Consider the following 27115-nt stretch of genomic DNA (forward strand, 5'->3'; position numbering starts at 1 on the left):
TACTAACCAGACTGACTTTATTTCTGTCAGACGACTACAGAAGCTCTTATTGGGAATTATCAGATCTTTAGGTGTTGATGTTTTAATAGAAAATATTTGGTCACCATTATCGTGACCAGTGTTTGCTTCAGTTTGGCTTTGTAAAGATAGTCTTTGTAAAGATAGTCTTTCTTTGTCTGCTATAACTGTGTGTTTCTTAAACACATTTTTTGAAGCAAAAAAAAAAACAAGAAAAAAAAAGGGTCAGAAGTTATTGACTATGTTTTGCTATAATTGTAATAGGATGTGTAGTCTGTTAATCTTGTCCAGTGTTTCTTCCCTAAACAAACCCATTCTTTTAAAAACACATAAATTTACTCTTATTTTATGTTATTAAACTGGGACCCTTCTGAAATTATCAACCACTGATTAGGAATTAGTTAAGATTTATAAAGTCATGATTTCAAAAATTAGTTTACTCTCTGCTGTCATTAAGACTCACATAGACATGAAGAATCAGCATATGAATCTCAACAATGGTGACAATCAATAAAAAAAAAATGAACAGATCAATTCTGAACATCACGAAACACTACTTAAAGTCAACACAACAACAGCAGCAAAGATAAAGGCAAATAGTAAGAATTAAAGAAAATAACCAGGCTATTCAGCAGCATAATTGATTCGTGCCGCAGTGCATGCTGGGAGTTTTGAGTGTCACCATGGTTGAGATTCATACGCTGATTCTTGATGCCTATGTGAGTCAGATTGATTCAGATGTTTCGACCACAAGCTGTTCCCATGCTCTTCAAATTATCTGGTTGTTGCAACAATGATGTTATAAAATTGTAGGGTTCAAGTTTTGCAAAAAAAATAAGCATCAACTATATGTTTATAGATAAGACTAGTAAATTATTGGTGAATTAAACTATTATTAAATAGTCAACATAACCAACTCATGGTTTTGTCTCAGCTTAACTTGCTATAACAAATGTATTGAAAACACACCGTCACAGGAGCGAGAGAAAAACTAATGTTATTGTGTCAATGTTCAAGAGCCCAACTAAAGCAACTGATCACCATAATGGTAATGTCAGAAGAAACAATAAAACATCATCTGTTAATTCTCAATAAGAGCTTCTGTAGTCGTCTGACAGAAATAAAGTCAGTCTGGTTAGTAATGTGTGAAGCTGGTAATGCTGTTTGTGGAGTTGTTTAATCCTCTGATGAGATCTTCAGAGATTTAATGTCTTCTTTTATCTTCAGTTGATGAAATCAACTATCTTCTGTTGATGTTTCTCTTTCCTTCAGTGATAACAGCAGGTGTTCATCAGTGTCTGAATTCACTCTTTTCTTTCCTCTCTCGTTCTGTCGAGTGGTCTATATCAGTGAACTAGTGTAGGGAATAGTGAATAAGGGGATAGAGAGTGATTTTGAACACAGCCTCTGAGTGTCGACTTTAAGCGTGTTAATTCACATCATATTACTGTTGGCTATTTTCTCGAAAATGACAAATATTACCCAGAATGCATTGTTTTCTACGGTATATTACTACGGTATATTAGCATATTTACCGTAGTAAATACGGTATATTTCTACAGTATATTAGCATTTTACTGTCAAAATGTGGCCGTTTTTTACAGCATTTTTTTTACAGTGTCCATACAGGTCCTTCTCAAAAATTAGCATATTGTGATAAAGTTCATTATTTTCCATAATGTAATGATACAAATTAAACTTTCATATATTTTAGATTCATTGCACACCAACTGAAATATTTTAGGTCTTTTATTGTTTTAATACTGATGATTTTGGCATGAAAACCCAAAATTCCTATCTCAAAAAACTGCAGCATTTGAACCTATCCTCTTGAGCATAATTCACATACTCCTTATACAGTATAACTATACTACAGATCCAGCAAAATTCCACATTATAGTATTTTTATAATGGTTATTCATGTCTGCTTTGCTGAACGAGTCTGCTTTTGGTGGTCACAAATCAAAAACAAGGTCTAGGCTAAAAATACCTACCCTGGTTCCCCTTTCTCTCCTCTTTTTTCATCTGAATGCATTCATCCCCATACCTGTGGGGAAAAGATGGCAGAATAGTTGATTTATTGAACGAGGACGAAATGATTATGTATATAGTTTTTGGGAAAAAGCAAACAAAGTTTGAGAAAAGAACAAAGTCTAGAAAGGGGCATGATTCAGCAACAGATTAAAATTAAAAATTAATTAAGCAGTCTGCGATTAAATTATAAAACTAAAAACTGGTCCTCACAAAGATATAGCCACACACACACACACACACACACACACACACACACACACACACACACACACACACACACACACAGATTATGCCTATGGAGAGTCCCCACAAAGGTTCACTATCTTTGGGGGGACTCTCCATTGGTGTAATGGTTTTTATACCCTACAAACTGTATACTTTCTATCCCCCTACACAGCCCCTGCACCTAAACCTACCCATCACAGGAAACATTCAGCATTTTTACTTTCTAAAAAAAAACTCATCCTGTATGATTTATAAGCCTTTTGAAAAGTGGGGACCGCTGGCTGTTTCCCACAATGTAGGTAATCTCAGGTTTTACTATCCTTATGGGGACATTTGGACCCCACAATACAACAAGGGCACACACACACACACACACACACACACACACACACACACACACACACACACACACACACACACACACACACACACACACACACACACACACACACACACACACACACACACACACACACACAGGGGGCATGTTTTTGTGAAATATGAGGTAGGTATTACAAGGAGAGGGTGAAATTTGAGGAGACTGGCCATGTCCTCACTTTTGTTTCCTGTGATGGGTAGGTTTAGGGGCATGTAGGGGCAGTGTAGGGGGATAGAAAGTACGATTTGTACAGTATAAAAACATTATGCCTATGGAATATCCCTATATCCCTACATTTCACAAAAACAAACGTTCGTGTGTGCGTGCGTGTGTGAGAGAGATGCCAAAACTGAGCAAAAATATGCAATTTGGTGCATTTGCAACTATGGAATTCTTAGCTTGTAATGTAAACAAAATAGCAGACTACTTACATAAAATGGATATTTATACTTACATTTACAGATTTTCTCAATTGTTTACACACAAATTCTGGTACTTGAGACACAACATGTAACTCATTCACCAGCCCCCTGAACCAATTCTGCTAAACTACAAGCACAGTTTCCTGCTTTACACTCAAATTGCAGTTCTAAAACACACTTTTTTTCAAAACACTACACACAATTCTCTGCTTTTGGCACAAGTTTCATGCAGAAAATATCTTGTTTTCACAAGGAACACACTGCCATTCAAATATGCACACTGACTCATCACAAGGGCAAACACCTGTCACCCAGTTTTACAATTAGCAATCAAAGCTTTAGCATAAAAGGGCAACTTGATGCAGCATTTTTTTTTTTTTTTTTTACTGTCACTGTATACAGTAAATTCTTCTGCTGTTTTGTATGTAGTGTATGTGCAACTTTGTGTTGGTTGGGAATGGGATGTACGTGTACATTGTTTTTGCAGGAAAAAATAAAATAAAATTTTACTGTGTATTTGTGTGTTCTGAGTATAAAAACAATGTTCTCAGATATTTTACAACACACTTATGTTTGTACTGTCTGTAGTACAGTAAGTGTAACACTGAACCAAAAAAGGCTTAAGTCATTATGATGAATGGAGAAGTGTTTTACATTGAGCACATCAGTGTTCAGCTGGTTCTGATAAATATCTATACATATGATAGTTTGAGTGTGTCATTTGAAAACAAAATCCCATTTTGAGAAGAAATAACATTGATTTGAATGTGAAGTTTCATTTTGCAGGAGAATTGAGGGGTTTTGCACATTGTGTGTGGGTTTTTGGGGGATTTGTGTGTAGAGTTCTGAGAACATGAAGCATGCTTTCAGAAAAATTTGTGTAAACAATTGAGAAAAACTGTAAACATATCATAATGCAAAATCAGCAAACAATGATGATTGAGAGATTACTTTATAAAAATCTGAAACAGTTTCACAGCAAAAGACACATGCACCATGACCTGAAGGTTTGATCTAATCATAATATATAGAGGCCTGCATCAAATATAGGGTCAATAAATGCTCAGCTCTACATACAGCTCTGGAAAAAAAATAAGAGACCGCTTAACATTGAGAAATCAGAGATCATTGAGATCTCTTCATTTTTTCCAGAGCTATGATCCTGGACCACCAAACCAGTCATAGGTCACACGGGTATATTTTTGGCAATAGCCAACAATACATTCAATGGGTCAAAATTATACATTTTTTCTTTATGCCAAATCATTAGGATATTAAGTAAAGATCACAATCAATGAAAATATTTTGTACATTTTCTACAGTAAATATATATTTTAAATATTATTAGCAGTAATATGCATAAGGACTTCATTTGTACAACTTAAAAAGCATTTTTTTATGTTTAGATTTTTTTCCACCCTCAGATTTCAGATTTTCAAATAGTTGTATCGTGGCCAAATATTGTATCCTAATAAACCATAAATCAATGGAAAGCTTATTTATAATTTCAGCTGTCATATGATATGTCATATGATGTCATAAATCTCAATTTCAGAAAATGTTTTTTGCTTTTAAAAAACATTTTTGCTTTTAATCTATGCTACACTTACACCTTCGACTTTGACCAAAAAGTTAACATAAACAAACTATTGCATTTTTGCAATGTATATCATTATGATTTATTGGATATTTAATTTGCAATCTGTCAATTTTTTTTTTAAACAGGCTACATTTTTCATTTAAAAAACTTATATTTGTTTAATATTTGTTTATACCATTCTGTTACAGATGCTAAATCAGTCCTTTTCAATTATATTGAAAGCTTTGTTGATTATAATGGGAGCGTTCTAGTTGTGTCACGTCCCGTCAGTCACTTGCAGTGTAGACACAGCGTGTGGAGTGATGGCTGAGTTCAGGGGTGGATCCCACCGGCCCCTTTGACAGGCACAAACAGAGAGAATTGCTGGTGACCAGGACGGACTGAGGGTATGAAGATGCGGGGGGTGTTCGCAAAGCACCACTCCCTCCGCTGAATAGGCCTTCATTCCGCGCCGTTGTCCCGCTGAGGGGAGGGTGTCCCGGGCTAGAGCGAGGAACAAAAGCCCAACTCAAAACCGCATCAGCCCTCTCAGTGCTACACTTTCTGCCTTTTATTCTCCATATTCTTTTGTGTCTGTGTGTTTCTGACCTAGCTACACTCCGGACGTAGAAATATTTATAAAAGAACACACCGAAAGCAGGATGCTGATAAAGCTGTGTTTTTGATAAATGCATCTGCTTGAGCTCGAGAACATGGGCTACACAAGAGTATTCGGTGAGTGCGCACACAGCACATTGCATTTATTACTTATACAGAAACTCATATATCATGAGAAGACAAGAACAGGGCCTTGATAAAGTGTAACACTGGTCATTTGAAACCACACACGTTCTGATTTTACTGCCAACAACCTCTCTCTGCATTATGCGCTTGCCGCTTTCGTTGTGTAGCTTATAAGCCCCATTGACCCTTACACTGTCCTCTATTGTGTGAGGGCCAATTATAGCACATTTTTTGTCTTTTTCAGACAGTTTCCACCTTGCAACCTGGAATGCATAGAACAAAAGTTACATTCGGTATAGTTCTTTGATACGTGTGTCGTAAATTCACAGAACCCGCTTTGTGCTAATGATAGTACAAAACATTCTCTTTTTTACAGTGTTAGATGTGTAATTTATTATGCTAATTCCTGGCCTATTTTTGTCTACTCAAACATTTGTTGTATGGGGGATTTTTTTTAAACTTTTGTGAATACAATAAAGTCTTTAAAATGTTTCTCTTAAAAATAAAGCTTATTTACACAAAGGCCTCCCCAAACTTAAAGCCAGTTTTTCTTAAATAAGTTAATAGATTTCTTCATGGGTTTTTATTTATTTCTGTGGATTTTATTTCTGTATTTCTTTGTCTCAGAAAGAACTATAACTTAAGGCCACAAACATCAACTTGTTACGTCACAAACACACACACTTTCTTTGTGGGGACTCTCTATAGACATAATGGGTTTTATACAGTGCAAACTGTATATTCTCTCCCCTTACACTAACCCTATCTGTCTGTCTGTCTGTCTGTCTGTCTGTGTGCGTGCGTGTGTGTGTGTGTGTGAGAGAGAGAGAAAGAGGTGCTGATTAAGTGATCGCCTGAATACATTTTTATTTAAAAAGGAAAAAAAAAATGTTTTTTTAAAACACTTTGGTAATCACTATCCTCTTGCAGTAGAACTAGCTGAATGCCAAAAAAAGTGGTAGTAGTACCTCAAAAGCAATTTGAATCAAAAAATAACTATTGACCATGCTAAAAAAGTTGAAAAGGAAAGTTTTGAGTGAGAAAAAGAAGGGTTCAATTCTGGCTTTACTGGCAGATGGATACAGTGAGCGATGGGTTGCTTCCATCCTTAAAATTTCAAAGACGGCGGTTCATAAGAACAAGGTCAAGCAGCAGACATTGGGGACAACAAAACCGCCAACTTATTCGAATGTCACTAAACAACCGTAGGATGACATCAAATGACCTACAAAAAGAATGGCAAAAGGCAGTTGGGGTGAAGTGCATGGCAAAGGACGGTTCGAAACAGTCTCTCAGGAAGTCATGCAAAGCTAGAAAAAAGTCCTCCATCAATGAGAGGCAAAGAAGAGCCAGACTGAGGTTTGCAAGGGACCATAAGGATCAGACTGTAGAGGACTGGAGTAAGGTCATCTTCTCTGATGAGTCTAATTTTCAGCTTTGTCCAACACCTGGTCATCTAATGGTTAGATGGAGGCCTGGAGAGGCCCACAAGCCACAGTGCCTCGCACCCACTGTGAAATTTAGTGGAGGATCAGTGATAATCTGGGGGTGCTTCAGCAAGGCTGGAATCGGGCAGATTTGTGTGTATATATATATATATATTAGGGCCGGGACTCGATTAAAAAAATTAATCTAATTAATTAGAGGCTTTGTAATTAATTAATCGAAATTAATCGCATTTTAATTGCATATAAATATTTGACCTGAGAACAATGAGAAGTAATTTTTCACGTGTATTTTTAGTATACCATTGAATAATGACTGAATACATAAGCTTAATCAACAAAATATTGTTTATTTATTTCAGTCCAGCAGTGCAATGTTTGCCATTAAGTTTAGCAAAAGCATATTTCTGATATTTGAGGCTCGATGTGCTGCGGTGATACGCAAATTACTTGTTGTATAGCTTGCACACAACCTTGCTCTTGACGACGCTTCCATTCTTTTGTTTTTTAAAACAAAATTTCCCATCCACGGGGCCAAGCAAAGCGGTCTCATCAGCTTCTTCGTTCATGTTCCCTCATGCCCTGCGTCTCAATCAGCTCCCTAGTTCACTAGTCAGGGCACTGATCAGGACATAAGTCAATGGACTGACTCCCTGATCAGTGCCCTGACAACTGAACTAGGGAGCTGATTGAGACGCACCCATGGTTTGTTGTTGTCGTGACACCGGAGCGGAGCGCTAGTTGGTGTTCCAGTATAATCGGTCCGTCGAAACTCATTCATTGAAAAACGTTCCGCGGTGCAAAAATATGTGGTTAAATTTTTTGTTGTTGTTGCGTAATTAATTAACGCGTTAAAGTCACGTAATTAATTAATCTTAATTAACGCGTTAAAGTCCCGGCCCTAATATATATATATATATATATATATATATATATATATATATATATATATATATATATATATATATATATATATATATATATATATATATATATATATATATATATATATATATATATATATATATATATATATATATATATATATATACAGTCTTGTTCAAAATAATAGCAGTACAATGTGACTAACCAGAATAATCAAGGTTTTTAGTATATTTTTTATTGCTACGTGGCAAACAAGTTACCAGTAGGTTCAGTAGATTGTCAGAAAACAAACAAGACCCAGCATTCATGATATGCACGCTCTTAAGGCTGTGCAATTGGGCAATTAGTTGAGAGGGGTGTGTTCAAAAAAATAGCAGTGTCTACCTTTGACTGTACAAACTCAAAACTATTTTGTACAAACATTTTTTTTTTTCTGGGATTTAGCAATCCTGTGAATCACTAAACTAATATTTAGTTGTATGACCACAGTTTTTTAAAACTGCTTGACATCTGTGTGGCATGGAGTCAACCAACTTGTGGCACCTCTCAGCTGTTATTCCACTCCATGATTCTTTAACAACATTCCACAATTCATTCACATTTCTTGGTTTTGCTTCAGAAACAGCATTTTTGATATCACCCCACAAGTTCTCAATTGGATTAAGGTCTGGAGATTGGGCTGGCCACTCCATAACATTAATTTTGTTTGTTTGGAACCAAGACTTTGCCCGTTTACTAGTGTGTTTTGGGTCATTGTCTTGTTGAAACAACCGTTTCAAGGGCATGTCCTCTTCAGCATAGGGCAACATGACCTCTTCAAGTATTTTAACATATGCAAACTGATCCATGATCCCTGGTATGCGATAAATAGGCCCAACACCATAGTAGGAGAAACATGCCCATATCATGATGCTTGCACCTCCATGCTTCACTGTCTTCACTGTGTACTGTGGCTTGAATTCAGAGTTTGGGGGTCGTCTCACAAACTGCCTGTGGCCCTTGGACCCAAAAAGAACAATTTTACTCTCATCAGTCCACAAAATGTTCCTCCATTTCTCTTTAGGCCAGTTGATGTGTTCTTTGGCAAATTGTAACCTCTTCTGCACATGCCCTTTTTTTAACAGAGGGACTTTGCGGGGGATTCTTGAAAATAGATTAGCTTCACACAGACGTCTTCTAACTGTCACAGTACTTACAGGTAACTCCAGACTGTCTTTGATCATCCTGGAGGTGATCATTGGCTGAGCCTTTGCCATTCTGGTTATTCTTCTATCCATTTTGATGGTTGTCTTCCGTTTTCTTCCACGTCTCTCTGGTTTTGCACTCCATTTTAAGGCATTGGAGATCATTTTAGCTGAACAGCCTATCATTTTTTGTACCTCTTTATAGGTTTTCCCCTCTCTAATCAACTTTTTAATCAAAGTACGCTGTTCTTCTGAACAATGTCTTGAACGACCCATTTTCCTCAGCTTTCAAATGCATGTTCAACAAGTGTTGGCTTCACCCTTAATAGGGGCCACCTGATTCACACCTGTTTCTTCACAAAATTGATGACCTCAGTGATTGAATGCCACACTGCTATTTTTTTTGAACACACCCCTTTCAACTAATTCAACTAATTGCCCAATTGCACAGCCTTAAGAGCGTGCATATCATGAATGCTGGGTCTCATTTGTTTTCTGAGAATCTACTGAACCTACTGGTAACTTGTTTGCCACGTAGCAATAAAAAAATATACGAAAAACCTTGATTATTCTGGTTAGTCACATTGTACTGCTATTATTTTGAACAATACTATATATATATATCAGATCACTAAGTAAAAAACTAAAAAATATCTCTCTCATGTCCATATTGTTTTTACATGTTGTTAAAGGGTTAGTTCACCCAAAAATTAAATGTATGTCATTAATGACTCACTCTAATGTCGTTCGACACCCGTAAGACCTCTGTTCATCTTCAGACACAGATTAAGATATTTTATATTTAGCCAGAGAGCGTATCCAAGTGTATGCACACTATACAGTCCATGTCCAGAAAGGGAATAAAAACATCTTCAAAGTAGTCCATATGTGACATCAGTGGGTTAATTAGAATTTCTTGTCTTGATGCATTGAAAAAACATTTTTGTCCAAAAATAACAAACACTACGACTTTATTCAGCATTGTTCTCTTCCGCGTTTGTTTTAAATCCTCAAATAAAGATTCAAACGGTTATGAATCAGTGGATTGATACATGATTCGGATCACGTGTCAAACTGCTGAAATCCCGTGACAATGGCGATCCGAATCATGAATTGATTCACTGATTCATAACCATTTGAATCTTTATTTGAGGATTGAAAGCAAACAGAGAAGAAGAAGATAATGCTGAATAAAGTCGAAGTTTTTGTGATTTTTTGACCAAAATGTATTTTCGATGCTTCAAGAGATTCTAATTAACCAACTGATGTCACATATGGACTACTTTGATGATGTTTTTATTCCCTTTCTGGACATGGACTGTATAGTGTGCATACACTTGCATATGCTCTCGGATTGAATATAAAATATCTTTAACTGTGTTCCGAAGATGAACGGAGGTCTTACAGGTGTGGAATGACATTAGGGTCAGTCATTAATGACATCAATTTCATTTTTCATGCGGTTTTGAGTTCGGTTCTCTAACCCTTTAAAGAAAACCCTCTCTAACCCAAAAAAAGCTCTGTATCAGGCTCCTTTGTTATTTTAAAATTATGTAACAAAATGTCCACAGAACATTGTGAATTGGCATCTATAACAATGGTTATAACAAGAAAAAAACAATGTGGGTCACTGAAACTTTAACTATGCAAACCCTATGCAAAAGTGAGATAAGACCAAAGTGAGCAAAGACTTCTTATTCAACTGGTCTGAATGTTTCTTTCACTGTGTGCATGTCTGTGTGTGCATAGCACAAGCTGTCCGCTCTCTGATAATGCCACAAAGGGGATTTCTATGTTTGTAGATTTCTTAGTACGCAAGTTCCCACCCTGCTCAGAGTGTCTGCTCTCTCTTTTTGGAGGCTGCACGTGGGATGCTGCCAGCTGTTCTATTCTCTTAGCGACCTGTCCCTGCCACATTCTCTGAAGCCTGTCTGCTTGTCCTACATTGCAGGGCCTGCACGCCATCAGATAAGACCCTCGGCAGAGCCCCTCTGAGGCACTCTGTGCTAACAATACGGCACAGACATTTACATGTGAAAACACTGGGCCTTATCAGTTCAGTTAAGGTTTAGGACAAGAGGACTCAACTTGCTTGTGTGGGGATGCAGATCTGTAACAGGTAGGTCTCTACTGGCAAAATAAGGCTGCAATGAGGCTGCCAGTGCAACAAAGAAGCACTCATACTATAGTTTTCCCATAACCCACAATTTCCTCAAACTGCAAATCACAGAGCTTGATGAATAATAGTAATCACTTCCACCAGTTGTGTGGAGTCTTGCTGCCACCCACTGGACAAGATATGAAACCCCTGTTAGAGCTTTTGACTATTAGTAGTGGACTGCATTTTGTGATGTATTTACTGTATACATTTTTTTATGCTATATAAATGCTATAAAGTTTTTTAGCAGTAAAATCTATTTAGTCATGGATACAGAAAGTTGTTGTTTGACCTTTTTTTATGACTAGCTAATCTAGAATTCAGTTTTGCCCACAAATCATCTAGAATGCTAAAAAAAAAAAAAAAGAATCTTGATCTTTATTTTTATTTAAAAAAAAATATATTTTATATTTCCTTATTTTATTTTATTTAAAAATATTTTACTTTTACTGCATACATTTTTTGTATTGATTTATTGATTTTATTCTCAATAGCCATTAATTATCCCCAAAAATATCTATTTAAATATTATGGTCAATTGCTGGTGACAAATAGTTTTTAAAGATGTTTTAATACTTGCAGTCAGTGCCAGCCCTAGATAAAAAATAAAAAATACCACATATACCAAAAAGTATGTAATATACATTAATTTCATTCTAAGTATACTACAATTTTATTAATTTGCCTTTTTTCCAGCTACAACTGCGTTCCCACGGGACTTCAGCGTGAGACAACAGCTAGCCGTCTAAAACAGTATTTAGGTGATTTTATCGGTTAGGCTGATTCTAAAGGCACATGAACTTTTGGGGCCCCCAGAGATTGGTTTTATTAGTAGTAACAGTACTAGTAGTACTGAAATTGTCTTATTTCTGCATTTCTGGCAAAAAAAAATCCCCAATTCTGTATTTGAATGTATTTTTCACTTGTAAGCAGCAGATCCTTTAAGTCCTGTAAGTTGCAAGGTGGGGCCCTCCATATTCAGACTTGTTAGTACAGCATCCCACAGATGCTCACTTAGATTGAGGTCTGGGGAATTTGGAGGCCAAGTCAACACCTCAAACTCGTTGTTGTTCTCTTCAAACCATTCCTGAACCATTTTTGCTTTGTGGCAGGAGACATTATCCTGCTGAAAAAGGCCACAGTCACCAGAGAATCCCGTTTCTATGAAAGGTTTCCATGGTCTGCAACAATGCTTGTACGTGTCAAAGTAACATCCACATGGATGGCAGGACCCAAAGTTTCCCAGCAGGGCATTGCCCAAAGTATCACACTGCCTCCACCGGCTTGCCTTCTTCCCATAGTGCATCCTGATGCCATGTGTTCCACGGGTGAGAGACAGACACGCACCCGGCCGCGATATTTTTTTCCCCAGGATGGTAATAGGGAAGGTACCGCCTTTTTCGTCTCTGGTTGGCTAGAACGGCTCTCCTCCTATTGGTTATACGTGCGTAATGCTTTCGATCTTGATTCAGTATCAAATTATATCTAGTAAACACTGTAAAAAAAAAAAAAAAAAAAAGAGGCAAATTTTGAACTTTTGCAGTACAATCGACTTGGATGTTTAAGTTATTTCCACTTAAATTATGTTAAACTGATTTTTAAAAATGAGTTACATCTTCTATAACTAATAAAAACAAGTTTAACATTTCTTAACTTATTTGTAAAAACATATGTTGTCATAACTTATTGAACATATCATTTTTACAGTGTACTGTAGGCTACATAATACGAAAAAATATGTTTGTTTTAGCACTAGTTTAAACATTTCTTAGGTCAAATTATGTGCCATTCCTTATTATTCACTTGTGAGTGCTTATATAAGTATCATTATTCATTAAAAATATTAGGATGCAAGTTATTCAAGTTTTGAAATTTCACATTTAAGGAAATCTAGTGTTTGATCATCATATCTAAATATTTATTAGAATGCAAAGACTGCAATATATTTTTGAGCAACTAGATTACATACATGTATATTTATTAGTACATACATACAAGAGCCATAAGGCACCTACTGGGTAATGGCATTACAAATAAACATTAATATTTTTTTAGCCACAAAATGACTCTAATTTGCCTCTTTGAATTGGAATTCTCTATTTTAACCTTAATTACTACACTAATTGTAATATAAATAATAAAAATATTAGAAGAAAAATATTTTAAGTGGTCATTTATTGACAATTATTGCAGGGAGACCAGAGCATGCAACTCCGCCTTTCAACGCCTCTGGCTTTAACATTATGCCACATTAGCGCCAAAACGCTATTTATTGTTTGTAGTTCACATTAAAAAAATAAAACAAAGCTTAGCTTTGTTTAATATCAAAAGCAGGTTTGGCAATTTGGCGTGAGATAGAGTTGGGCGGATTGAGAGCGTGACACAGAGCCTGAAAGCGTGAGTCTCACGCCAGATGCGTGAGAGTTGGCAAGGTTCACAATAAATAAAATCTGTCATAATTAAATCATAGCTACTGTGGTGTCTCTTCTATGAAATTGGTCTCTTCTATTAACTTGACTATAAAATTGTGAACTTAAATCATAAATCTGAACTTCGTTCACTTCTGTTGTAAAGACGATCAAAACCGACTTGGCTGACAGCCTGCAATGAACGTGAGATATATAACCAATCGGAGGACAGCCCTTCTAGCCAATCAGAGACGAAAAGGCGGTACCTTCCCCTACCATCCTGGGGAAAAAAATATCGCCACCCGCCATCCACGTGATTTAAAAGAAAACATGAACGCTTTCAGTGGTGGACAGGGGTCAGCATGGGCCCCCTGCAGGCGGATTTCACGAAAATGCGTATAAATAGTACGAGTGTGGAATGTATACGGCAAAACTCATTTTGGTGTTTTCTCATTACGCTGTTTTTCGCGTGCATATCATACGCACTTTATGGTGTATTATACACACAAATAAATGTATTTAAAATTATGTATTGGAATGCTTTTTTCACTAGGGAGATTATACATATGAAGATATATTTCAGGAGCTTTATTTATTTTGTACATACACATCAATAAAAAAAAAAAAGCAAAAGTGGAGTTATTTGATCAGCATTGAATTTTATTTCATGTCATAAATGAGAACATGTTACAACAGGACCTTAAATTCTTCAAAGAGTGAAAATGTGCTTTGGTTTTCATAAATAGGTGGCAAATACTTTAGTATCATTATTTCTGAACAAAGTACTTGACATTTCAAAAGCATTTGAAAACCACATCAAAACCATACACGTACACACACAAACCTGTACTGCAAATGGAAAGAGCTGCCAAACCTTCTGAAGGCGTATTGTGTCAGTTGTAGAGAATATTGAAACGTGTCTAAAATAAAAAAGCTGCAAAAATATTGGTTAATGGCGCTTTATGGTTCAAAAAGTTAATTGGGATGTACCCTTAAAATCTTCCCTGAGGTTTGCAGAGGATGCAAATGAAAGTGTTGTCACAGTTTTGAAGTTCAGTTTCAAGACCCATTATGTAATAAAAAGTTCCTGAATATTCTAGAATTGTATTGATTTACAGACAAAGTCAAATAATCATCTCAATATAAAGCAAAGAGAGAGAAAGGGGGAAAAAGCAAGCACAAACTGAACAAAGAGTGCCTGTAATGGCAATTCAGCAAATGAAATAATTTGACTAGTTTGTCTATTATTTAAAAGTACCCTTTTTGATATTACCAGAACAGGCAACTAGCTACAAAACAATCTCAAAATTAGGTATTGTTTAAAAAGCCCTCAAAGCATGATGAAAACCTTTGGTACGTACAAAATACCCAACCAGAGGTAGTTTAAAATAAACATGGTTTAGAGATATTAAACATAGAAAGAAAATCATTTAATAACTGAACAAGTAAAAGTTTCAGCAATATATCAACTGATAACATTAAAATGTCATTTACATTAAGATACCCAAAGATATTTACAAGTAGGTTTTGATTTTAAGCTTTTGGTCTCATTTCAACACTAAATGCATGAATACAATTCTGTTAAACCTTAAAAAAAATAACCATAAGAACAATGCACATGCCACAAGCAACATGGACAACATGCTGTATAAATTAAGCCATTGGTTGAAGCATTGGGAAATAATAATAAAATAAAAACCAAAGGAAAGCCCCTGAAAAAAGAAATGAAAAAGATTTATAGTATAAACCTGAATTGAAAGAAGCATAAATTAGACTTAAATATTTAGCAAGAATATAGATTTGGTTATATAGTTTTACAGTATTTCTTCAGCATTTCAACATTCAATATTTCTTTGGAACTGTACATCGAAACACCATAATTGCTCAAGCAATATGACTTCACTCTCTCAGATCGCAACCCTACAGTGAAGTATTACCTGACCCCCTGAAAAGTGTACATTAAAACAGGCAGTGTTTTCTCCTCTGTTCTGGATCATATGTCAGTTTAAGATCATTAATGAAACTAGACAGAGTGACTGTATTATGGAAGACAGCATGTAGTTTTTCTTGTCCAACATGTAGTCTTTAATCTCATACAGGCTAATCAGAGGGTTTGGTTTAATCTGAGGTAGCAAGTTTGTGTATTCAAGTAAACAACCAGATAGCTTTATTATAGCGGTCCGTTTCTGAAGCCTAAACTAGATCACGATTCCTAAATTACATTCGAGAGGTATCGCAAGTCACTGCTGTAAAATAACTGGCATTACCAGGAACATTCGGTTGTTTCAGTTCTGAGAGAATTACTAGCTATTTGAGGTAATTTTTGTTTTAATAGATCAAACTACATCACTAAGAGGATAAACTTGATATTTGTTTAGCTACACACTAACAATAACAAACAATTCATGCACAAGAAGAAGCTTTATAGAAATTCATAGAAAGAGGTATAACAGCAGGTACTGGCTGAAGTTGGCATTTTTATACTTATCAGGAAATGGCGTCGCCATTCTTCTACCAAGATCAAGATAATTCTTTGCAACATTCTAGAGGATTTGCGAGCAAAATTGAACTCTAGATTAGCTTAAAAAAAAGGTAAACTGTAGAGAAACCTTACTGAATCCTAGATTAGACAACAATGGTCTTTTTGAGAGTAGAAAAATGGAATCCTACAAATAATCCTCTAGATCTCTACAGAAGTTTAATTTGCAGCTAGACTGATAGTGGTGTGGGCGAAAATGAAACCTAAATTTGCTCAAACAAAAAGCTAAAAGCAGTGTAGAGAAGACTACCCCGTAAACATTTTTTTTTATAGAATCCTAAAGTACTTCTGTTCCAAACTGAATCCTATATTAGCTCAAGTGGTAAACTCAATTAATCTTCATATAAAGTAATCTAGAGGATTTGTGGCCTAATCTGATCCATAGAATAGGCTACAGATGTTTCCTTTTGAGATAATGTTCCGTTTTATTTAGGGTTGAAGCTAAACTAGATCGGGTTCCTCAAATCCGGCTCTGGAGGGCCACTGCCAAGTTTAGCTCCATCCCTAATCAAAGATATATGAACAAAGAAGTCCGCTGTGCCCTCGTTCAGTACATTACTCCACTAATATAGTCCATTTGAAAGAGTGAATGAAAACGAGTGAGTGAATTTGTACACCGAGTGTGAATAATCATTTGAAATTGGGGCGATTGCGGACACAGCCAATGCCTTCAGTTACAACTAGTTTAGAGTTCACTTTGAGCTGAAATCTGCAGGGCAGTGGCCAACCCTAATCAAACACACCGGAACCAGATAATAAGTTGATTTGAGCAGGGTTGAAAACCAAGGCTGTCTCTGAAATCGCCCCAAGCAGTTTAAATAGAGGACAGCCATTTGTAGTGGTGTCCAAAACCATAGTGGACGCTATCAAGTGCACTTGTTCAATCCCACAATGCATAAGTATACAACTGATGTACGCTCAGTGGTTACGTAGAGAATACCCATAACACACTGTGACGGTCACACTGAATGAATTCCCATGTCTCTTCAGAAGATGGTGCCAGCAGCTGAATCAATCAACCATTTTCCAAACTGAGCTGGTCCATCTTAATAATACAGGTATAAATTCCTTTCTAATTCCATTTTAAATTGTTTAATTACATGCTAGTTTCCATGGCAGAGCTCAAAATAAATCTTTTCATTACTACTGGAGCTGCCAGTTTGATACATTTCAAATAATTGCAAGCTATGCAAAAGTGTTCGCACCCATTTTCATTCACTCTTTCAAGTGGACTATATTAGTGGAGTAATGTAGGGAACAGTGAATGAGGGCATTGGGGGCAATTTCGAACACAGCACAAGTCTTGGAGGTAGCCCTACATGTTGGCTACTCCTAAACCTAGTTCAACCTGTGAGTCCAAATTCAATTTGTGCATATCAAATTAGAATCTGATCATATTTATTAGCAAGTCTGGACGACAAAAAATAAAAATAAAAAATTTACAAATCCATTTTGAACGACATTCATATGTGGGTTGAAATTCTATTCAAATTGCGTTTGAAATCCGTTTCAGTCTGGCCGGCTCTAATCGGATTGAGCATGGTTTATCAATTTCTCTCAGTCACCACAAAAAGTGTAAACATGTCAGACCTTGTTATAAGAAGTATTCAGAATGTCAATGCAAGGTTGTGTTGTTGCAAAGTGTCTGTCAAGCAGAAAACACAATATAATGGATATGTTGAATTTTAAAACTGGCAGAGATGACACAGAATAAACCGCAGCTGTTGTTTTTGCCGTATGCCTACGTCATTGAACCCAATGCAGATTATCATATTACCGAAAATGTGAACATACAATAATTTAGATGCAGAGAATAATTTAGATCTAACAATTGGATGCACAAATATTTGGATTTGGACTGACAGTAAACATAGCCTTACTCTAGATCTTAAGAGGCATCATTTTTGAGCTAGAAGAATCTTTGTAGAATTTAAGAATCTGTGGCAGAACTGTACCCTGGATTAGACTACAGAGGCTTTTGAGCTAGTGGACTCTTTAGAATTGTATAAGATTTGTGGATGAAGCTAAAATTAGCTAATAAAAAAGGAAACCTCTAAAGAAGATCTAGATGAATCTTTGTAGTGTTTTTGAGGGACAACTGAACCCCAATTAAAAGAACATTTGGTATCTGTATTATCCAAGTTTGGGGCTCTTTGACCTGTTCTAAGATGCTGAGGTATGCATCCGCATGTGACTAATGAGGTTTCTTTGTTGCGTAAACTTCCCACCACAGACCTGGCACTTGTACGGTTTCTCCCCTGAATGGACACGCATGTGCTCAGTGAGACGGTACTGCCTGGTGAAGCGCATACCACACTCCTCGCACGCAAACGGCTTTAGACCGAGGTGGCTGCGCATGTGACGGGTCATAGTGCCACGCTGTGTGAACATCTTGCCGCATATGTTGCAAGGGAATGGACGCAGCGTGTCAACATCTTTGAGGGACTTTAGTGGACTTTGCTCCAGGCTTTCAGTAGCTTCTTGCGTGACTCTGGTGACTCCAGGGTCTCCATCACGTTCCTCTTCCTCCTCATCCTCAACCTTCACATCTAGGTCTTCATCTAAATGACTTTCCACATGGGACTTGAGACTCTCGGAGGAGGGAAAACCCTTTTCACATGGTATACAAACGTAAGGGTTGTCCCCTTCAGCTTCTTTGAGAAAGGTCTCCTTTTGATATACAAAATTGGTGCTGCCATTGCTTGGTTTTTGGCTGTCAGTTTCATCTGTTGTCCCTCCAATCCCTTTCTCTTTCTTTACAGACAACTGTAAAGTGAAAGTCTGATTCTGGCTTAGTTGACTTCCAACCCTGCTAAGAGGAATGTAACCATTAACCTTGGATTTTCTTCGAGATCCCTCCCTTTTTCTTTCCTGAGCACCATCCAAAGGAATTATCCACTTCTCTTTCTTTGGAACGCACTTCCCATTTATTCCTAGCTGCATATTATTGGAGATGGTTCTAGAAAGAAAAAACTCATCATTAACTGTTGTCTCAGACTTTACATTTTTCTTAGACAAATCCAACCCCAAGTCCTGCTTTTTTCTGCCTTTACTTTCAACATTATGCCTTTTTTTGGGAGGAGTCATACTGTATGTTTCAGTGTCTGATGAGTGGTCTTCGTACCGGTGAAATGAAGATTTGGAGCTCCCACAAGCTAGGCTATTGAGGGATCCATTTTGGTTAATCTTACTGGAGCACAGGTTTGCGAGGTCATTGAGCTGGAGAAAATTAGCTGTGGTGAGCAGAGAGCTTAAATCCAGACCATCAAATGTGTCATCTGACAATTTGCCGGTGTAAATAAAATCCAAAATTTGCTGGAAAACAGCTGGATCCACCATATCAGGGTCGAGGTGGATAAGGTTATCATGAAGGACAAGGGACTTAAAGTAGTGGCTGGTGGCGGCGAGGACACTTTTGTGGGCTCGGAAAAGCGTATTCTCAACCATGATGATGACATCGCACAGGAAGCCCTTGGAGCGTTGTTGATTGAGCTGGAGAAGCAGTTGACTGGCGTAGTTGGGGAGCTCCATCGCCTACCCTTGATGTTTTGCATTGGTGTCACTGTAAGAAAAGATTACTAAAATGTTATTTTGGTGTGACATGGATCATCAAAAACATCTGCTGTCTGGTGCATCAAAAGATTTTCAAAAAAACGTAGACTTATACAAAATAATGTACTTTCTTATTTTCTTCTTGGATTCCCGTGCTTGGGATATTGAGTCTCCACACAAAAACAATTCGCTAATGTTGCTATTGCCTGTTATCTGTAACTGGAGTCAGATTATTATTATGCATTGTAATTGTTATGATGATGACAATAGTTATTTGTGAACATATAACTATGCATGAAAAAAGGGCAAATAGCTCATCACGCATCTTCCCCGAGGTAGACTTGAGACGGCTGTGTTCTGGTGCTGTTCCGCCCATGAGGAGGGGCCAAGTATGGATGTTGTGTTTACAAACAGTAACTGAAAATCTTGCATAGTTAAACCGTTAACTAAAAAAAAAGGGGGCGACAAGCTGAAGAAAATAAAATACTTAAATTATTGTTTTCAGAATGAGTCTTCACTTTGTATGTTTCATATTATGCAGTTAAATACACCCAGTGTACACCCACTTTTTCAGTGCCCTTGGTCCTAGTATACAACAAGACTTAGTGGCCCTCATATATCAAAAGTGCATACATCAAATTTCCAGCGTACACCCAAAACCACGGTGACTTTGAGCAGGGGCGTAGCCATCTTTTCAGAAGTGAGGGGGACAGAAATGTCGTAATGACATTTTTTTTTTTTTGGACCAATATAATTTATCGCATCTCTTGCTTTTAATTTGGCAAGATATCAAATACACTGCTGAACAATAACCATTAATTAATATCTATAATGTTATTCTCCTATTTTTTATGCCAATTTTATGATTGGTTTATATACTACAAACACTTCTGCATTAAGACTTTACAGATTTTATGCAATGTAAAAAATAAAAAGTATTCTAATGTAAACCATGCTGTTCTCTATGTGAAGATATAGTAAAGTGTAATTTATTCCTGTGATCAAAGCTGAATTTATCATCATTACTCCAGTCTTCAGTGTCACATGATCCTTCACTAATCATTCTCATATGAGGATCTGATGATCAACACACATTTATGATTATTATCAGTTGTGCTGCTCATGGTGATGCTTAATTTTTGTGGAAACCATCTAAACATTTGTGGTAAAATTAAAAAAAGAGCTAAATTAATACTTTTATTGATCAGACATGCATAAAATTGATCGCAAGTGATATTTTTAATATTACAAATTAGATAATAATTGATTTAATAAATGCAAATAAATGCTGTCCATTGAACTTTCTATTCAAAAAATTATATTCAAAAATTCTATAGAATCCTGAAAAATAACATGAAGGCTATCATGGTTTCCACAACATTTTTAAGCAGCACAGCTGTTTTCAACACAGATAATAATCATAAATGTTTCTTGATAATGAAATCCTCATATGAGAATAATTAGTGAAGGATCATGTGACACTGAAGACTGGAGTAATGATGATAAATACAGCTTTGATCACAGGAATAAATTACTATATATTCACATAGGAAAAAGCTGTTTTAATTTGTAATAATGTTTCAAAATATTACTTTTTAAACTATTTTTCATTACATAAATGCAGCTTTGGTGAGCAGAAGATACTAAACATTAATCACATGATAGCCTACTTTATTGTCAATAAATAGCCTACATTCGAGATGACTTGAAAAACACACAAGCATATATTGTCGCAATCGTCTGATTGTCGTCGTCACGTTTCATCTCTCATAACGATTGTTTTCCTTCAGCAGCGTGACTGGGTATTACGAATCCACTATTGGACTTTCTATGTGAGCGCCCTCCTCATATTAGGAATCGAAAAAAATTACAGGTCATGCATAGATTATTTTTTGTCTCTGAATTTAAATCTTGATGTATTCACATTGGTTTCTATGTAAATACACTTGCCCGTGACCTCAAGAAGCACGCTATAAACCGAGGTTAGAGAAGGCTGTTTTTAGTGTCCCTGTTAACTTGGCCGTCGCCGCGTAGGGTAACGCCGGATCGAATCCCGCTCGGAGCGGGTCGACTAGGATCGGTGAGACCCAGTAAAAGTGCGGGGGACGAAAATACATTTTATTAAAAGTGAGGGGGACATGTCCCCCGCGTAATCTACGCCTATGACTTTGAGATTTATCAATATGGACACCCGTTTCTACGCAAGATTGATTAATGAGGGCCATTGAGCTTTGAGATACATCAAGGCTTAGAAACAATCTCAACATTACAATGACAAACTCACTTAAATTAGGCTCTTTTACATTTTGCTTTGAAAACAAATCTTTCGCGATCATCTTGTCTGTCAATTCTTCGATCCAGTGATGAATGAAATCTGCCTACTGCTGCGATTGTGCTGCAACACTCGTTCGGATCATGCTTTATTAAGCAGACACAATCAGTTTTTATTTGTATTGTCTGTGCTCTAACATAATTATTTTATTACTATAAAAAAAAAATCAAAATCACGGTGGGGGGCGGTGCCACAGTGGTGAAGTGATGTAACCGGTGTTGAGTCTGAAGAGTGTAAAAAGGTTTTGCAGAGTTAAGCACTAAAGCCAATTACAGCCAAAAATATGTATTCAAGTTTCTCTGAATCCACTCAACACAGCTGAAAATGCTGGAGTTAGTGAGCTGAGTTCAGCCAAAGCGCATTCACGAATCCTTTCATTATAAAAACACCACAATGTAAATAAGATTGAGTGCAGTCAGATTCACTGATTGGAATGAGAGTTTGTAAGTCAGTGTGTGGGGGGTGGGGGCTTATTTGTATACACTACACATTTGTCATGCTGTTAACTAGGGTTGGGCATCGAGAACCGGTTCTAACTTGGAACCGTTTAAAAAATAACGATGCCATTGGAATTGTTTCGAAACTTGTTTTCGATTCCAAACATCTGTACCAAACGCGCAAGTTTTGGTTTCCGTAGTAGCCACCTGCTTGCCACACCCGCTTGTTCTTGCAGCCATTGAGCACGGTAAGCGGCGCTGTAAAGTGTGGATTTATTTTGCTTTTAAAAAGCCTGGGTGGGCACAGTGCAACTAGTGTTAAAAGTCAAAAATATTGATACTGAAATATCTGAAAAGATACGAAACTCAGTTTCTACAGCTATCGATACCAGCTGCACTCTCCTCTCCGGCTGACAGAGAGTTGACACGCACCCACATATTCTTATTCAGCCCGGTTAACCCTTTGAACACGGCGAATGCGCATTCTGCTGGACTTTTCCTCATGACAGCGTGTCTTTTTAAATTCGTCTTTTTAAATTGAATTTACCATTTGAAATCAAGCTTCTTTGTGCTGTGTGTAAGCTATTGCAACACAATTACCCATTGTAAAAAATACATTGAGTTAGCAAATATTTGAGAGATAATTTTAATAGTAATTGGTCAATGTTTATATATATATTTTTTTAAATGTGACGTGGGTGGAAGGGATGCGGCGGCACCGGGACAGTGTGTGTGTGAGAGCGGCAGAGAGATGCGAATGAGTTGCGGCTCGCAGCTGTTATTTCAAATAGGAAATAGCGCAGCATATTCTAAACTAATCGGTTTCATCCAGCTAATGAGGCTCGGTGGTCGGTCAAGAAAATGTTTAGTTTTCGGCATCCCTAGTTGTAATCAGAAAGAAGGAATGCTTCTCCAGAGAGGATTCCTTTTTTATATTTAAAAATGATCATGTGCCCCTGTGTGTGTGTAATAAGCATAGTGTGCACATGTTGTGCACCCGCACATCATATTACTAACACACTCTCTAAATAGCAAAAAATACTGCGCTATTGACTTTAGCCCAATATTTTCAGTTGGTTGATTAGAATCTGAAGCATCGAAAATAAATTTTGGTCCAAAAATAACAAAAACTACGATTTTATCTTCTTCCACATTTGTTTTCAAACCTCAAATAAAGATTCAAACGGCCATGAATCAGTGAATCGATCAATAATTCGGATCGCCAATGTCACGTGATTTCAGAAGTTTGGCAGTTTGACACGTGATCCAAACTGCTGAAATCACGTGACATTGGCGATCCGAATCATTGATCAATTCACTGATTCATGACCGTTTGAATCTTTATTTGAGGTTTGAAACAAATCCGGAAGAGAAGACGTATAAAATCGTAGTTTTTGATATTTTTGGACCAAAATGTTTGATGCTTAAAGAGATTCTAATCAACCAACTGATGTCACATATGGACTACTTTGATTATGTTTTTATTCCCTTTCTGGACATGGACAGTAAAGTGTGCAAAAAATGCATATGCTCTGGGACTAAAATATAAATTATCTTAAACTGTGTTCTGAAGATGAACGGAGGTCTTACGGGTGTGGAGCGATATTAGGGTGAGTCATTAATGACATCAATTTCATTTTTGGGTGAACTACCCCTTCAAGAATTTAATTCTGGCATCATACAAGTCATACATAAAATTAGCTACAAATCATTTATTCCATATTGTGAATTAACTTATAAAAAAATTGTTTCACAATAAATTTGTTAAGATGCATTTAGAAAATATATAAATTTACATTTCATATCGATTTTAAATTATTTCATGATACAAACTATTCCCATGAATTATTGGAAATACTTAATCAAAAGTTATGGTTAATTAAATTTGAGTGTACCAACTCAAACCGATTACAATGCTTCATGAGGGTTTGGGGGTTGCTGCTGAGTTTGGCTCATAGGCCTGAAAAGTGTATACATTACAATTTTCTCTACTGAAACAAAAAAAGTGTAATGTGTACAGGTGCACCCTATGTGGACAATTGTTTTCAAAGCATTAAGATTAGATAGTAGGGGTGTCAACAATAATCGATTCGGCGATGCATCGCGATGCGGGGCATGAACGATTCAGCATCGATGCGGCAAAGTGCCATAATCGATTATGTCACTGTTTATTTTCTGGCGGACAATAAAGTTGTGAAGTTTCAAATACTTCCGGTTCCGAGCGCAATTCACCTTTATTCCACAAGGTGGCAATGTCTGATACCCAATGATGAAGTGACGTTTCACTCATAGTTACCTCTGACAGAAAACGAAACAATAATTATAATCTGCAAAACTTGAAATGGCTTAGTGATTTACTTCAGAAAGCAAGTACTAAACACAATCATATGTTAGTGTCACTGTCTCTTGATGATGGATGTGGTCAAGAAGCTGTCAGTGATCAAAATATTGATTTTGAAGACATTGAAAATGAGTTTGGAGAATATGCTGGAGATCGCGAATATTAGGCAGACGCTGAAAGTACTGGTAAACGAGCTCTGACGAGGACATATGATGATGGTATTAAACATCTGCTCAAACTGAATCCTTCCAAGCTCCAAAAGGTAACGAAATAGGTTTTATATTATTCCTCTGTAGCTGTTACTCTAACAACAGGAGTTTTATATATTATCACGACAGGTAGAGGTCTATCCATGTTAAATATAGATCTTGGTCGCTAACGACCTGAATATGTAAGAATGTTTGGTGAAACAGTCATGCATTTAAGGGTTAATTGCATTTTATTTAATTACATTTTATTTTATTTAATAACTTTTATGTCAAAGATACAGGAGACACATAGCAGCCAATACAATCTGTTGTTTAATATCTGCTTGTATTGCCTCATGACTGATGAAAAATTTGCTTTGTGTGCAGTAGAATTTTGATGCATCACAATGCATAGTAGAATCGAATTGAATCGAATCGTTACCTGGTGAATCGTAATCGAATCGAATCGTGAAGGCAGTGCCAATGCACACCCCTATTAGATAGATAGATCTGTGTGTGTGTGTGTGTGTGTGTGTGTGTGTGTGTGTGTGTGTGTGTGTGTGTGTGTGTAAAACACCCATAGTAACCAGTTTTTGCCACATGTCACTCAAGCTATTGTCACTAAAATAAAACAGTGGTAACTTTATATCAGCCAAGACTGTCAACAAAAAGGTAAACAGTGAAAAAACAAAGAAACAGATTTATAAAGCTTACACTATTTGAAGTGTAGTGAAATAGTTATGATTTTACAGTACTGATAAAAACGGCACAAACCACGGCATTTTAGCAGAAGCTATGGTCATTTATAAAAGCAGATGGGCATACTTGTCATAAAGTATATTAAGAGTCACATTTAAACACTATGGGTTACAGATTACGAGTAGGCTACATGATGTGGACGACCAAACGCGCATGTGCTAATTAATTGGGGCTGGTCTTTGATTAAAATTGCGAAAATATACGCATTTTAAAATGTGTTTTGGTTTAATTTTATTTACAAATGTTATTACAAAAACATCAACATATACTCGTTGGAAATATCGTGTCGGTGACGCCCGGGCTCGTTAAAGCACACGGTGGGTCCGAGGTAAAAACACACGTAGCCTATCTGTGTCTTAATAAATGCGGAACTGCGGAAACCGATCGTTTACCGACTTGCTTAACGTTACGCGTGTATATCACAAATTAATTATTGTATACTCTCTGCCACGCCTAAATAGTATGGATGGTGGTCTAGATGTTTACAAAGAGACAAACACTGAACAAATTAAAGCTCGTTTAAAGTAAAAAAAACAACAACAAAAAACAACAGGAAATGATACCTTGGACGGCTGCTGTAAGCGGTTTGCGCAATGCATTCAATGCCGTTTGTGTTTTAATAATCAATATTAGTTCTTCAGTTCAAAACAATGCATTTGATTATATTATATATATTCGAAACCAAATATATATGTATTATTTTCAAATACCTTTTAAACAAGGGCAGGGGTCCTTACTTCTCCCGTCGTCATCAAAACGCCATCTTAGGAGCTTGTGACGTAGGTTTGACCCCTGACCCAGTTCAGATCAGTCTCACCCCCCTACCTGTCCTTCTGGAGGCATTACTATAGTATTACCTCAGGTTATTCTCTCGGAGTGACACATAAGCCTTGTAATACTATAAATACGTTCACTTGAGCCTGATGAGTGATAGTTGAATAAAATAAATGAATAATTATCTTAGACTAATTACAATACATTATAAAATATTCTAAAGGATACAAATATTTTAAAACAACATATTCTACAATGACAAAATACTGAAATTAAAGGAAAACCTACATTTATAAAAAATACATTTATTGAGGGCAAATACTGGTTACAATGAATTTGCCATATAAATATAACAGTGTAATAAAATTATCAGATATATTACAAAGCATTTAGCAACTCACTTTACAACACATGCAAATGTGATGAGTCACACATTTAAACAAGATAGTTGTGAGATAACTAATGTGGTATTGTATGATTTTGTTTATTAAGATCTGCTCTGATAGTTATGAAAGTATCACATGTTAAGGAAGAAAAGGTTAGAGAACTGTGGCTTCCTGGATAGCTTCAATCCACCTATAAGAGAGAAAGAAAAAACAAATTATATATATATATGTGTGTGTGTGTGTGTGTGTGTGTGTGTGTGTGTGTGTGTGTGTGTGTGTGTGTGTGTGTGTGTGTGTGTGTGTGTGTGTGTGTGTAATAGAATACA

At 36.6% G+C, this 27115-nt stretch overlaps 2 protein-coding genes across 3 annotated transcripts in view; both read right to left on the bottom strand.

The window, feature by feature from the left end:
• Positions 1 to 14120: 14120 nt before the first annotated feature.
• Positions 14121 to 26465, bottom strand: hic1l (hypermethylated in cancer 1 like). The gene is made up of 2 exons (XM_067436118.1): positions 26340 to 26465; positions 14121 to 19582 (listed from the first exon to the last, which is right to left on the bottom strand). The coding sequence occupies exon 2, from the start codon at positions 19549 to 19551 to the stop codon at positions 18184 to 18186; it is 1368 nt and encodes a 455-aa protein (XP_067292219.1). The 5' UTR covers positions 19552 to 19582; positions 26340 to 26465; the 3' UTR covers positions 14121 to 18183.
• A 257-nt stretch (positions 26466 to 26722) lies between these two features.
• The window catches only part of LOC137064829 (FYVE, RhoGEF and PH domain-containing protein 6-like), a 60885-nt gene continuing 60492 nt past the window's right edge, over positions 26723 to 27115 (bottom strand). For both annotated transcript variants that reach the window (XM_067436357.1, XM_067436359.1), the window contains one exon: positions 26723 to 26979. In XM_067436357.1, coding sequence (XP_067292458.1) covers positions 26943 to 26979 — 37 coding nt within the window. In that variant the 3' untranslated portion in view covers positions 26723 to 26942. The remainder of the gene's footprint in view (positions 26980 to 27115) is intronic.

The sequence above is a fragment of the Pseudorasbora parva genome, chromosome 25 (assembly GCF_024679245.1).
Source record: "Pseudorasbora parva isolate DD20220531a chromosome 25, ASM2467924v1, whole genome shotgun sequence".
In the NCBI taxonomy this organism is placed as follows: domain Eukaryota; kingdom Metazoa; phylum Chordata; class Actinopteri; order Cypriniformes; family Gobionidae; genus Pseudorasbora; species Pseudorasbora parva.

What these genes read in the sequence shown, in the direction of transcription:
- hic1l (XM_067436118.1), bottom strand. Translation starts at nt 19,551, where the DNA reads ATGGAGCTCCCCAACTACGCCAGTCAACTGCTTCTCCAGCTCAATCAA.